The sequence below is a fragment of the Psammomys obesus genome, unplaced genomic scaffold (genome assembly GCF_907164565.1).
Source record: "Psammomys obesus unplaced genomic scaffold, mPsaObe1.curated_primary_1811, whole genome shotgun sequence".
NCBI classification, from domain to species: Eukaryota; Metazoa; Chordata; class Mammalia; order Rodentia; family Muridae; genus Psammomys; species Psammomys obesus.
The window spans coordinates 460,870-475,398 of record NW_026592732.1 but is presented as its reverse complement, the minus strand read 5'-3'; the positions used below and the strand labels follow the sequence as shown (position 1 = coordinate 475,398).

At 52.7% G+C, this 14,529-nt stretch overlaps 1 protein-coding gene across 2 annotated transcripts in view; it reads left to right on the top strand.

Moving 5' to 3' along the window:
* Nucleotides 1–13,957, top strand: part of Ehd2 (EH domain containing 2) — a 21,189-nt gene extending 7,232 nt beyond the window's left edge. For both annotated transcript variants that reach the window (XM_055615627.1, XM_055615628.1), the window contains exons 4-6: nt 1,445–1,857; nt 8,229–8,393; nt 10,211–13,957. In XM_055615627.1, the coding sequence (XP_055471602.1) occupies nt 1,445–1,857; nt 8,229–8,393; nt 10,211–10,762 (1,130 nt within the window). In that variant the 3' untranslated portion in view covers nt 10,763–13,957. The remainder of the gene's footprint in view (nt 1–1,444; nt 1,858–8,228; nt 8,394–10,210) is intronic.
* Nucleotides 13,958–14,529: the final 572 nt, after the last annotated feature.

Below are 14,529 nucleotides of genomic sequence, written 5' to 3'. Positions count from 1 at the left end.
ACACAGACAAACACAGAGACACATACAGATACAGACATACAGACACACCGACATACAGACAGACACAGACACACAAACACAGAGACACAGACAGATATAGACATACAGACACACAGACACAGACAGACACAGACATACAGACACGCAGACAAACACAGACACAGACAGACACAGACATACAAGCATACAGAAACACACAGACAGACACAGACACACAAGTATACACAGACACATAGACAGACACACAGTCACACAGAGACACATTGGCAAACAGACACAGACAGACAGACACACACACACACAAGAAAATAGCTCTAACATCTTGAGCTCTTGTCACTCCATCGCTGGCCTATCTAACAGGTTCCCAGGAAGGGCCCTGACAGCAGGGGTCTGTCCGCTGCTGGGAGTGGGCTCACAAGTTCTGGGGCCTCTTTGAGATCATTTTAGAATTTTGTCTTTGAGACAAGATCTTACTATGTAGCCCTGGCTGTCCTGGAACTCCCTCTGTAGAGCAGGCGGGCCTCAGACCCAGAGATCTGCCCGCCTCTGTAAATACAAATTGTGTGCATATGTAGGAGTGTGAATGAATGCACGGATGCAGGGGCCCAGGGAGGCCGGAAGAGGGCCCCGGATCTCCTGGACCCAGAGCTACAGGAGGTTGTAAGCTCCGTGCCCTGGGTGCTGGGCACCCGCTGAACTGGGGTCTTCTGGGATAGCAGTAGGTTCTAACTGCTGAGCCATCCCTCCAGCCCCCAACTTTAGCACTTAAAAGTATTTTGTTACATTTTATTTCTTGTGTGCGCATGAGTGCAGGTGGGTACATGCCACAGCATATGTGTGGAGGTCAGAGGACAAGCTCAGGCCCACTCTGCACCATCTCACAGGGATCCCCCCCAACACACACACACTTCAGAATTTTAGCTGCCAATGAATACATCCATGTCAAAACAAATCCTAATGTCTACCTAGGGAATGAATGAAAAAGCCAACGATGGGGACTGGAGAGACGGCTCAGAGGTTAAGGGCACTGACTGTTCTTCCACAGGTCCTGAGTTCAATTCCCAGCAACCACGTGGTGGTTCACAACCATCTGTAATGAGAGCTGGTGCCCTCTGCTGGTGTGCAGGCACACGTGCAGGCTGTATAAATAATAAATAAACAAATGTAGGGACCAGGGTGAGGAAGTGAAAAGGTGTGTGTGTCGGGGGAGAAGGTTGCCTCATTCCATAAAGCCAGATGGTTTGAGGGTCTGGTCAAAATCTGGGTTCTGGGAAGGGGCAGTTCTGGGACTCACGCAGAGGATTTGAGCTACCTGACCCGCACAAGAAGGAGTCTCAGAATTAACAGTGTGTGCATCTGAGCCACTGTATCAGTCCCAAAGAATGGACACTCTGACTGGGGTGTGACTTCTGCTCCTTGTCCCCCTGTCCTCTGCCTGCTCCAGGCTACGACTTTCCGGCTGTCCTGCGCTGGTTTGCTGAGCGCGTGGACCTCATCATCTTGCTCTTCGACGCCCACAAGCTGGAGATTTCCGACGAGTTCTCAGAGGCCATCGGTGCCTTGCGCGGCCATGAGGACAAGATCCGCGTGGTGCTCAACAAGGCGGACATGGTGGAGACGCAGCAGCTGATGCGTGTCTACGGGGCGCTCATGTGGGCGCTGGGCAAGGTGGTGGGCACGCCCGAGGTCCTGCGCGTCTACATCGGCTCCTTCTGGTCCCAGCCGCTCCTGGTGCCGGACAACCGGCGCCTCTTCGAGCTGGAGGAGCAGGACCTCTTCCGTGACATCCAGGGCCTCCCGCGCCATGCGGCACTGCGCAAGCTCAACGACCTGGTGAAGCGGGCGCGGCTGGTGCGGGTGAGCGTGCTGGGTCCGCGGGAGGTCCGGGGGGGACTTGGGGAAGTTGGGGGGGGGGTTGGAAGCGGGATCAGGAGAAAGGGTGGAAATCAGGAGGCTGCGCGAGAACTGAAGGGAGCCTAGGAGGACTCAGGGGGACTGGGAGGATTTTGTGGAGCTGTGGAGGATGATGCAGTCTCAGGAGGCCTAAGCTGGAGGCCTCGAAGAGGCTACACAGACATGTTTTTCTTGCTTCCCTGCTTGTGTAGCTAACTAGAGACCACCTAGCTCCCAGACCAGTTCATTCTCCTGATGGGTTGGTCTGATTCTGGGAGGACTGAGGGAGGCAGTCCTGTGCAGTGGGCCCCACCATTGCTGCCCACCACTAAGCTGAGACACGTTTCCTTCCTTGTTTTCGTCCTGCCAGTCCCTCCTTCCATCCCACTGAACAAAAGCTGAGTCCTCTTGGCCGCTGTCTGAGTTACTTTTCCATAGCTGTGAAGAAAACATTGTATAACATCTTATGAAAGAAAACATGACTGGTGCTCATGGTTCCACCATGGTGGGGCCACGGCAGCAAGCGCGCAGGCGTGGTGAACGCTTACATGAGCACAAGGCCGAGAGCCAGCTAACTGGGGATGCTGTGGCCTGTGTCAACGTCAAAGCCCGCTCCCAGAGACATAGCAATTCCAAAAAGGCCTCTTAATTCTTCCCACACAGTTCCATAGGCTGGGGACCAAGTGTTCCGATACATGAGTCTGTGAGGGTCACTCTCATTCAGACCACCACAGTTGCTCGCTCCTTCCCTGCCTCGTCAACTCCCTCCCTTCCCAGCAGCCACTGCACCCCACACTGGCTGCCTCAGCCCTACCTTTATACTTGTTAAAGTCCCTACCTGCTGCAGGGCGTGGTTGCCATACTGGGCCTTCCACCAAGGGGCGGGGCTTCTCGCCCAGAGGCCCTTCACTGTATAGGCAGACATCTTGGTTCTGTGGCCCTTTTGTGCCCTTTCTCACCCTTTTCCCCCTTCCTGCCCTCTCTCCCCCCATTGCACGCTCCCTCCCCCTCCCACTAAACCTGCATTTATATAGTATAGCTTCATTAGCTCGTTCTGTTTTATTTAATCAATCAGTACTCACTGCTTGCTCTTCCTGATAGCCTTCTCTCCCCCGACTGTCCACAAGGCTCACTCAGGTGTCACCTGCTCCTTTAATGAGCAGCCTTACTCCAGATATACCCCTCACCCTATTGTGACCCCTGACCCTGTCTGCATCCTCACCGTCAGGGGGCCCCTGTACACTGCCTCCTCAGCTCGACATACTCAAGTTCTGCAGAACCTGGCCTCTTAGAATTCCTTCTGTGAGTGTCCTGGACCTGAATAGCTCTGTAAATATTTCCGGAATGAATGACGCTTGGTGGAAGTTCAGCTTGAACAAAGTCACCCCTGTGCCTAGAGCTTTGCTGGGACATGCTGGGCGTGCAAAAATGGCCAAGGCTGTTCTTGCCCTGCCTGACGGGGCTTCAGGTCTGAATGCCCCAGGACAGTGTTAGGACTCACTCTTAGTTGGAGAAGAAGACAAACCCCTCCCACAGCAGTGACAGCCAAGCACGGTCCTGTGGTAGGGCTGGGCAGGGCTGGGCGGAGTCAGGCTTAGAGGAGAGGGCGTCTGGGCCGCCGCTGGGAGTCTGAAACTGCTGACCCTTAGGGCTACACGAAGGATCAGGGAGACACGGAAAGCTTTGGAGCGGGTGACGGGATTACACTCAAGCTGCCTTCTGGAGATTGAATTCGGGTCTAGGAAGAACCTAGGGGTCTGGAGGGTATAGCCTGCTTCAGGCTGGGCCTCGGAGAGGAAGAGAGGCGCAATGGCTGTGCTTTCAGAGTGGAATGGAACTTTCAGAAGGGAGGCCGCCAGGGTGGAGGTGGGGCAGGAAGCTGGGCAGGAGGAGAGGCCAAGAGGGTTCTAGTTGGTGGAGGCATCCAAGGTGTGGTTTATGGAGATGGAGAAGGGTGAATCACCGCCTCTAACCCCACCGCAGGACTCCTCTAAGGAGCACCGGCTGCCCACGGAGCTGCCCCAGGAGGCCAGGGCTGTCCTTCAGTCACTGTGTCCTCATCAACCCCTCTTTCTCAATTCTTTTTTTCTTTTCCTAGTCTTCTCTCTCTTCACACCTCTCCCTCTCTCTTTCTCAGTGTCCTTACAGGCTCACCCTTACTCTCCACTGCAGGATCCTCTTGGGAAGCTGGGGCCCGTGGCACAGGGACTAAGGGGCCGGGCCGGACACCTGGCGCCCCGGCCAGGCGGGAGGTGGCTCCGGAAACTCAGGACAAACCCTGGCGTCCGACCCGCGCCCCAGCCCTGCCCGCACCACCCCCTTATCTCTTCCTGCCACCTTCCCATGCTTCCTCTCTGGAAAAGCCATCAGCGCTCCCGCCTGCCTCCGTCTGTCAGGAGAGCCACGGCGGGACCCGTCCCCTACCAGGGTCCTAGCAGAGCACGTCCCGCCCCTTGGGGCCACCCTAGAAGGCCACGCCCCTCGAGTAACTAACAAGCCACTCCTCTCCCGTTGCCCACCCCGTCCTCATTGACCCGCCCCAACAAGCAGAGCAAGCCACAATTGATTTTCCCAAACAGGCCATAGGCCTGCCAATGGCCCATCCTTCGGCCACGCCCCTTCTCATTAGCCCATTTTCTCAGGTCAGAGCCTTCCCATTAACTTCCACCAGCAGGCCACACCTCCTCCCCCACGGTCCCTTCCCGCTAGCCGCATCCCCATACATCTCTCCTCATTAGTTTGCTCCGGCAGGTCCCGGCCTTCCCGAGTGGCCCACTATCTCAAACCCTACTCCTCCCCATCGGCCAGCCATTTCAGCCCCTCTCCTCATCGCCCTGCTCTTCCTTACCGGCGTTCTCTGCTCAGCCACGCCCCTTTTCTCCTTTGGCTCCGGGCAGCAAGCGGTGACTTTCATCCTGACCACACCTCTATTCTGATTGGCCTCTTAGACCGGTAGGGCATACTTTCCTGTGGTCCTGCAAGCTCACCCTTCCTTCCCCAATGCCTCAGCGCCCTATCCTAGTCTTTAGGGTTGGCTCTGACCAAACTTCATTATATTTCATGGCATATCCTCCCCCCCGCCACACACACACCTCAGAGTGACCCGGCACTCCTTGTCCAGCCAATCACAGCGCACATGGCTTTAACTTCCCTTAAATGTTCCCCTTCCGTGGCACAAGGCCTTTAAGGACTCTCAGAAAGTATACTTGGTGTTAGCCGAAAGGCCAAGACGCTGCCCATGAAGGGCTCTCCGTAACGCACCCCCAAGTCTCAGTTTCGTATGCGGGCAAGGCAGGGTGAGCATGATTGTCTCTGCCCTTTGATGGAAGTGTAAGCCACTAGCAGGGGTGACTGCAGAGTGCTGCAAGGCTTGTAGCCGCGATCTGGGAAGAAAGGATTCTTTTAGTACTGTTGACTGTTTTTTAAAACAATTTTTATTGTGTGTGATCATGACCCATGTGTCTGCATGCGTTCTCGTGCCACATTCCATCTATCAAGGCCAGAGGATAACTTGTGTCGCCTCTGTCCGTCCACATGTGGGTCCCAGGGACCCAACTCCGGATTGGCAGCAAGGGTCCTTACCTCTGCCCACCCATATCACCAGCCTTATTTTATGTCCATCTGAACATGCATACTCAATGATGGCTCGGCCTGTAAGCAGTGGACATGCCCGAAGTCATTACTGCGCCATCCTCCTTTAAAGATTTTTGTTGCTGCTGTTTTTGTTTTTCAAGACTGGGTTTCTCTGTGTAGCCTTGGCTGTCTTGGACTCTTTATAGACCAGCTGGCCTCAAACTCACAGAGATCTGCCTGCCTCTGCCTCCCAGAGTGCTGGGATTACAGCCCAGCCGCCATCCTCATTTATTTTTCAGTAACTTATGAGAATGTGGTTCAAAGGTTCTTGAGTTCAGCACTTTATGCCACAACTATTTCCTGAGTGGTGCTGTGTGTATTGTCCCGGGACTGGAGACAGAGGAAACAGATAAGGTCTGACCTGGCAGAACTTGTAGTTTCATGGAGGGAAGCGGAACAGTTAGATAAAATAATGGTGACTCTAGCTCAACTGTGAAGAAGACAGAAGAGGTGGAGATAGTCAGATAGCAGTGATATGGGCGCTTGGTTTTTATGACAAACTCAGTGGGAAGGCTGGGACGGAGCTCAGGAAGAGAGCATGGTCATATACAGAGGCTCTGGGTTTGGGGGAAATGTTAGCATACTGGTCTTTGAGAAAGGCTGGTGAGCAGTGTATAGGGTAGGGAGAAAGAGGGGGTGTGGGTGAACCTGCAGGAGCCAGTCAGTGAGGGCAGTGGAGGGTTTAAGATTTATTGAGGGGAGCTGGGCCATGCTGGTACACACCTTTAGTCCCAGCACTTGGGAGGGAGAGGCAAGCAGATCTCTGTGAGTTCGAGGCCAGCCTTCAGACTGAGTCCAGGACAGTCAGGGCTCTGTTCCACAGAGAAACCCTGTGTAACAGGGGGTAGGTGGAGAGATGCTCAGCAGTTAAGAGCACTGGCTGCTTTTTTTAATTTTAATTTTTTCAAAATTTATTCATTATATATCCCAGATTGTAGCCCCCTCCCTCAACTCCTTCCATTCCCACCCTCCCTCTCTCTTCCCCCATACCCTTCCCTTAGTCCACTAAAAGGGGGAGTCCTCCTCCCATCTGCCCATAGCTTATCAAGACTCATGAGGACTGCCTGGATCCTCTTCCTCTGTGGCCTGGCAAGGCTGCACCGCCAGAAGGAAGTAATCAAAGAACAGGCAACCAAGTCCATGTCAGAGTTAGCCCCTGCTCCCCTTACTCGGGAATCTACATGGAGACTGAGCTGCCAATTGGCTGCATCTGAACAGAGGTTCTAGGTCCTCTCTATGCATGGTCCTCAGTTGGTGCATCAGTCTCTGCAGGGACCCCTGGGCTCAGATTTTTAGCTTTATTGTTCTCCTTGTGGGGCTCCTGTCCCCTCCATGTCCTTCTATCCCCCCCTTCTTCCATGAGACTCCCTGCACTCTGCCCAAAGTTCAGCTGTGAGTCTCAGCATCTGTTTTGATCCCTTGTTGGATGGAGCCTTTCAGAGGACCCTCTACAGTAGGCTCCCATCCTGTTTCCTCTCTTCCACTGCTTCTGGTGTCTATCTTGTTTGCCATTCTGAATGAGATTTAAGCATCTTCTCTAGGGTCCTCCTTAGTGTTTAGCTTCTTTAGATCTGTAGACTTTAGTATGTTTATCCTATATTTATGGCTAATATCTGTTTATAAGTGAGTATATACCATGTATGTCTCTCTGCTTCTGGGTTACCTCACTCAAGATGATCTTTTCTAGTTCCACCCATTTGCCTGCCAATTTCATTATTTGGAAATCAATCTGGCACTTTCTGAAAAAAATTGGGAATAGCACTACCTCAAGATCCAGCTATACCACTCCTGGGCATATACCCAAAAGATGCCCCACCATTCTATAAGGACATTTGCTCAACTATGTTGATAGCAGCTTTATTCGTAAATAGCCAGAATCTGGAAACAACCTAGATGTCCGTCAGCGGAGGAATGGATACAGAAATTGTGGCACATGTACACCATGGAATACCACTATTAAAAACAGGCTGCTTTTCCAGAGGATCCAGGCCCCACATGGCTAGCTGCTCAGTCATGTCTAACTCTAGTCCCAGAGCCTCTGATGTTCTCTTCTGCCCCTGGGGTGTGCCCACTGCACACACGTGGTACTATGACATGCAGACAAAACACCCATACCCACTTAAAGGTCTTGAAATGCAAACAAGTTGAAGTCTTTCTAACCTCGTTCGGGGAGGTTGAGTCAGGTGGACTGCTGGTTTAAGTCCAGTTGGGCTACATAAGCATTCTTAAGAAACTAAAGTGCACAGTTTCTGGCTTCCGTGGCGTGGGCAGAGTTTGGGCATCCTTTTCCACAGGTAAGCACAGCTAGGAACAACTGATTCTGGGCTGAGCCCAAGTGCCGTGGAGCTGGGTAGGAATGTGAACAGGAGATAGGCAAGTCCCTGCACTGGGCTGGTATGTGGGTGAGGCCGGCTTGTAGGCGCTTAAAGCTGGGAGGGGCTGGGGTGGCTTAGACAAGAGACTAGATTGAACCCCAGTAGATAAGACAGTGGGGTTTACCCACCTGTAACATATTCGAAAAGGAGGTTCCAGCCAGGTACAGTGGCTTACAGTTGCAATCTCAGCTTCGAAGAGGCTGCAAGTTTGAATCCATCCTGGGGTATGGGGTATTCAAAGAGAAGGGAATACAGGTGCCCAGCCACTACCCAGCCCCAGCCTCCTCCTGACTTACTGCCGGCTCGGGTGGGGATGTCCTTCTGCAGGTACACGCTTACATCATCAGCTACCTGAAGAAAGAGATGCCCTCGGTGTTCGGGAAGGAAAACAAGAAGAAGCAGCTGATCCTCAAGCTGCCTGTCATCTTTGCGAAGATCCAGCTAGAGCACCACATCTCCCCTGGGGACTTCCCCGACTGCCAGAAGATGCAGGTGGGGCAGCTGCAAACAGTGGCAGGTTGTTGATGGGAGAGTCTCCTGTGGGTTCTGAGATGGAGCCTGGGAGGCTGGAGGGCTGCGTGGCATTTTTCATCCAGGGAACGGAGCGGAGAGAAAACCCATAATAATCGTTTCCATGGCAGTAGCTTTTTTCCTTTCCTAAGGCTCTAGAATATACTTGGGGTGGGGCAGCTTGCTGTTTTACAGAGCCATGGACCTACTGCATTTCTCTTTTCCATGCTTGCCCATCACCTGGAGACCTCATGGTATCAATGGCTGCAGGGATTCCAGGCATTGGGTCTGCATTCCAGCCAGCTAGAAGAGAGGGGAGCTGGGTGGTGGCTCCGAGTTCAAGAGCACTTACCGCCCTTGTAAGGGGTCTGGGTTCCTTTCTTTACACCCACATGGCAGTTCGCTGCCGTCTGTAACTCTATTTCCGGGGGATCCGATACCCTCTTCTAACTTGTGCGGGCACCAGGTACCCACGTGATGCACAGGCATACAGGCAAGCAACACACACACACAATAAAATAAATGTCTTAACATAGGAAAGGAACTAGGCAAGGACCTGTCCGACTGTAGTGCAAGCAATGAAAGGTAGAGACAGGAGGGTCAAGAACTCAGGGGAGCCTTACCTACAGGAGTTCAAGGCCAGCCTGAGCAACGTAGGGCCCTATCTTTGAAAGGGGAGAGGCTCAGATGAGCACAGCTGCTCTCTTTAAGGACACTACATTTTACTTTGCTGGCAATGGTCCAAGCTGTGCCGCCCAATATGGTAGCCAATAGCCATATAAAGCCGAGTTACAGCCAGGCTTATTGAGCCGTTCCTCTTAACCCCAGAACTGGGGAGGTGGGCAAAGGCAGGATGATCACAAATTCAAGGACAGCCCAGGTTATGTAGAGAGTTTTAGGCCATCCTGGCCAGAGCTGCATAGTCAGACCCTGTCTCTAGATAAATAGACAGACAGACAGACAAAACAAAAGGGACTGGAGAGATGGCTCAATGGTTAGGAACATGCATGCTCTTTCAGAGGACCCGGATTCAGTTCCCAGAAACCACATGGTGGCTCACAACCGTCCGTAACTCCAGTTCCAGGGGATGTGACACCCTCTTCAAGCTTCTGTGGCCTCCTACATACATGCGTTACATGTGAACTGGTGCAAGAACATACACACCATAAAAATAATAACTCCAACAAAATGGAATTACAGATTAAACTACTTGACATACCACATGCAGTCTGTGGGTGCCATACTAAACCGGGTAATTTTAGAAGCTGTGTATTCAACCTGTGCTTAAAGACAATTGGCTGGAACCTAGTCACATGGCCAGCTGGCTGTCCTGTATGCTAAGAAGTGTAGCCTTTCCTGTGGCAGGGTGGGGCTGGCTGAAGAGAAGTGGCTATGTCCCGTAAGGCAGAGACCAGCCCCTGCTTACCTATCCTAAGGCATCAAACTTGAGTCTGTTGACTGAGCCTGATCACACAGACCTGTGGTCCCAGCTGCTCAGGAAGCTGAGGCGGGAAGATGCCGGTGCTCACACCTTAGAGAGACCACGTCTCAAACAGTAAAGCAGGTGGAGAGACTTGTAAAGTGAAGGCAGAGCAGAGTCTTGGACCATCTTCTCTCGATACAGTGAGTCGGAAGGTAGTCTGGGCCACACAAGACCCTGGCTCAAATGGCGAAAAAGTAAACCGGGACTGGGCCCATTAGTGATAGCGCCCCTGCCTAGAATTTCCCAGTGAGGGGCTAGGGGCGTGGCCTTGTACTGGTGACCCTTGACCTTTGAACTTCTTCATTCCTTCCACCAGGAGCTGCTCATGGCACATGACTTCACCAAGTTCCACTCGCTGAAGCCGAAGCTGCTGGAGGCGCTGGACGAGATGCTGACACACGACATTGCCAAGCTTATGCCGCTGCTCCGGCAAGAGGAGCTGGAGAGCGTGGAAGTTGTGGTGCAGGGCGGTGCGTTTGAGGGCAGCCGGATGGGGCCCTTTGTGGAGCGCGGCCCCGACGAGGCACTGGAGGATGGCGAGGAGGGCTCGGAAGACGACGCCGAGTGGGTGGTGACCAAGGACAAGTCCAAATACGACGAAATCTTCTACAACTTGGCCCCTGCCGATGGCAAGCTGAGCGGCTCCAAGGCCAAAACCTGGATGGTGGGCACCAAGCTACCCAACTCAGTGCTGGGGCGGATCTGGAAGCTGAGCGACGTCGACCGAGATGGCATGCTGGATGACGAGGAGTTCGCCCTGGCCAGCCACCTTATCGAGGCCAAGCTCGAGGGCCATGGGCTGCCTACCAACCTGCCCCGCCGCCTGGTGCCGCCTTCCAAGCGACGCCAGAAGGGCTCCGCCGAGTGAGACCGCAGCGACCGCTGGCTCTCCCTCCCACAATGCCCTGCTGCGGCTCCCCAGCAGATCCCTGCTCTGGCCCACTCACCTTGCCTGCCTATCCTGCCTGGCTGTAAAAACTTGGGGGGCGGGGCTTCTCTCCCACACCAGGCATTCAGTGAAAGCACTTACAGAGGACCAGGGGTAGTGACAAACCTCTGTCCTTCACACCTCCACGCTCACATACCCATGGGCTTATCACAGAAACACACACCATTCATATATTGACTTTTTTCTTTTCTTTTTTGAAAGTCTCTTACATAACCCGGGCTAACCTTGAACTTCCTCCGTATGTAGCTGAGGATGACCTTGAACTTCTCATCGTCCTGGCCTCACTTCCTGAGTGCTAGAGTTTCTTGCAGGCATGAGCCACCATGCCTGGTTTTTGCAGTGCTGGGGTGTGAACCCAGGGCCTCCTGCATGCTAGGCAAACACTCTATCAACTGAGCTATGCCCACCGCCCCGTCCAGGTATTTATTGAGCACTTACTGCGTGCTGGGCACTTGTGGAACTGACTCTCAGGAGTGTGGCATCTACATAGTCACACAGACACTGCTGCCAGCAAGACCCCTTGTCTCTTTTTATAGTTGCCTATAAAAAAGCAGCCATGCTAGGCTTCTCCGTTACGTCTCCAGGTCGCAGGACCATCGGGAGTTCGGGGGGAACACCTGACCTCCTCCTTCCTCATATGGACCCCCTCTTTCACCTTCTTCCCACAAATCCTGAATTCTGACCACACCCATTTCACAAAGATTCCAAAAATGAAAAAACCCCAACTTCCCACTTCCTTCCATCCTCTGCCCTGCGCCCCTAGTCCCCTCGGCATGTGTGTGGGTTTGGGAACCGAAGTTTTCCACCCTCTGCCCATCTTCAGGTCATATGTAAGTAAAGTCCCTCAGAGACAGAGGCCCAGGAGTGGGGTGCCCTCCTGAAGCCGGGGTGAATATCTCGGGGAGAGGGAATTCTTGGTGCTTTAGCCTTTCCTCCCTAAGAGTTGCCCACCCCCAACTCCTTGTGTCTTCACCACCTTCGTGCTCACCCTGGTGGGGACACCGAGGAAAAGATGGGGTGGCGAGGAAGGACAGCTGGAGGGGGCTGGGAACCGGAGAGTGTCCCCCACACGGCCAATAAAGCCAAGGCTGCTGTTTGTGTCTCTGTTAGGCTACCTTGGGGCGGCGACCCCTGAGGAAGAGGCACCTGGGGGGACCATTCTGGCTCACAGGGGCGGGGCAGCCTGTGATTCAGCCCTGCGCTGACTCAGTCTTGGGCTGGGGGCCAGCCCTGCATATTTTCCAAAGTAAAGTTACTCAGGGCCCTCCCCACCCCCGGGACATCCCTCCCTCCTGCCTCCCGCCGCTGGGCCTGGGAACCCAGTCCTGACGTGGACCGGGGCCAGTGCCAATTTGTGTGTAGCACGTCCTTAGTCCCCTAAGCGCCCTCCAGCGCACACTGACACGACTTGAATGCACCAGAGCAGATTCTGCAGCCGGAGACCACTGGGTCCTGGGGAGGAGGGATTAGTGTCGGAGTGAATGGGACACACACCCACCGCACCCGGACACACTGGCCTGGAGAGCCTCTCGCCCACGCGTGCCCCTCTGGCGGGAAGGCAGTCAAGTCACTCAATCCAGACTATCACCTCCACACCCTGCTCCGTTCCCCTCCTGCTACGTGCCCCTCCGGTTGCGAGCCATGACCCGGTGTGTGATGAGTTCTCACCCTGTGCCTTTTTCCTTTAAGGGTCTGGAATAAACGCTCTTTGTAATCCCAGCATGCAGCAGCTGGGATTACAAAAGATATGGGGGAGGGGGAAGGTATGTTTTTAATTCCAGCAATGGTGGCCAATGCCTTTAATCCCCGTACTGGGGAGGCAGAGGTAAGTGGATTTCTGAGTTCAAGGCCAGCCTAGTCTATAGCGAGTTCCAGGACAGCCAGGGCTCCACAGGAAAAACAAAACAAAAAACAAGGAAACAAAAATGTGTGGCTGTAGCCCACTAACAGTACTTGCCCTGCTTGCAAGGCTGTCTGGTTTCCATGCTCAGCGAGGCCTGAAAACACATACAAAATCCCATGTAGACCTCTCTGGATGACTACCACCGCCCAGGGGCCTCTGGGGGTGGAGCAGTGGCATAGCCCATGCTCAGATGCTAGGCACCACCTTAAGCGCTTTAACTTTTATCTTCAGAAAAACTTAGCATTTTTACTCTTGTCTCACAGCTAGGGAAACTAAGACACTGCATAGTGCATTGCCCACAAAGGAAGATTCCGAGCCTCCCGCCTGAGACATTGTAACATTGCTTGAGGATCACATTCTGTGTCCAACTTAGACCTTCCTAAAGTTCTTCCATTTCCAATTCTAGGATTGGAACTTTAAAAAAATATTTAGAGCTAGAGAGATGGTCCAGTGGTTAAGAGTACTGTCTGCTCTTCCTGCGTTCAGTTACCAGTAACCAGATGGTGCCTCACAACAGTCTACACCCTCTACTGCCCTCTTCTGGCATGTAGGTGTACATGTAGATAGAGCACTCATACATACATACATAAAATCTTTAAAAAGTATATATTTACTTTGTATTTATGTATGCCTTTGAGTGCATGCACACACACACATATGTGTGGACACCAAGAAGCTGAAGTTTCAGTTGTGTGTCACCATCGGGATGAGAGCAGGGTCTTCTGGGAAGAGCTGCCGGCACTTTTAACAGCTGAAGCATCTTTCTAGGCCACACGCTCAGCTTCTTATCTAAGCTTTGGGGACTCAAATTCAGGTCCTTAGTGTTTGCCCAGGAAGCCCTCTTACTCTCTGAGCCATCTCCCCAGCCTCTGTCTTTCATTTTGAGACTCGGTCTCTCTGCCCTGTACTCATTCTGCAGTCTAGGGTAGCCCATGAACTCGTGATCCTCCTGCCTCAGCGCCTCCGGAGTAGGGTTAGGCATGAGCAACACTTCCCAGCTGGGTTGTTTTAAACGTGTGTGAACGTAAACATGAATGCCACAGCGTGCCCTGTGACGGCTGAGAACCACCTGCTTGCAGAAGCCGCCTCCTTCCTTCCAGCATACGGGTTCTGGGGATTAACCTCAGGCTTGGTAGCAACAACCTTTTACCTATTGAGGCATCTTGGCAGCCCCGTGCCCAATATCTTCTTTAATAAAAAAAAAAAATAATGATCGCAAGAGTTAATGAAAAATTGGCTGGACTCCACCTCTATGGCATTACTGTTTGGGGAGGAGGGGGTGCAGTGGCAATGGGCACTGGTCGGTCACCTCTGGTCTATTATCTAAGTCTTCACTTATCTCAGGCTGGTGCAAACACTCCTAATAAATCCAGTGCATCTCAAAATAACTACAAAAACACAAAAGGAGGGCGGCTTTTGAAAAGAAGGGTGGTTGAGCAAGAGTGAGAAGGCAATGGGAAGCGAAAATGGACAAGGCAGGTATGAAATTGTCAAATAATTAAAAAACAATTAGTTTGAGCCAAATTTAGGAACAGCAGGAAAGGTACATTGCGCAGAGTGAGCGCCAAGAATCCAACTAGCCCACTCCCCACTCGTCAGAAACTGCAGGCTGCAAATTTAACAGTGTGCTGTCGTTAGTCATGGTAGGATTAGGAATTCAAGGTCATTTTTTAAAAAGATTTATTTATTATGTATACACTGTTCTGCCTACATGCCAGGAGGAGGCACCAGATCTCATTATAAATGGTTGTGAGCCACCATGTGGTTGTTGGGAATTGAACTC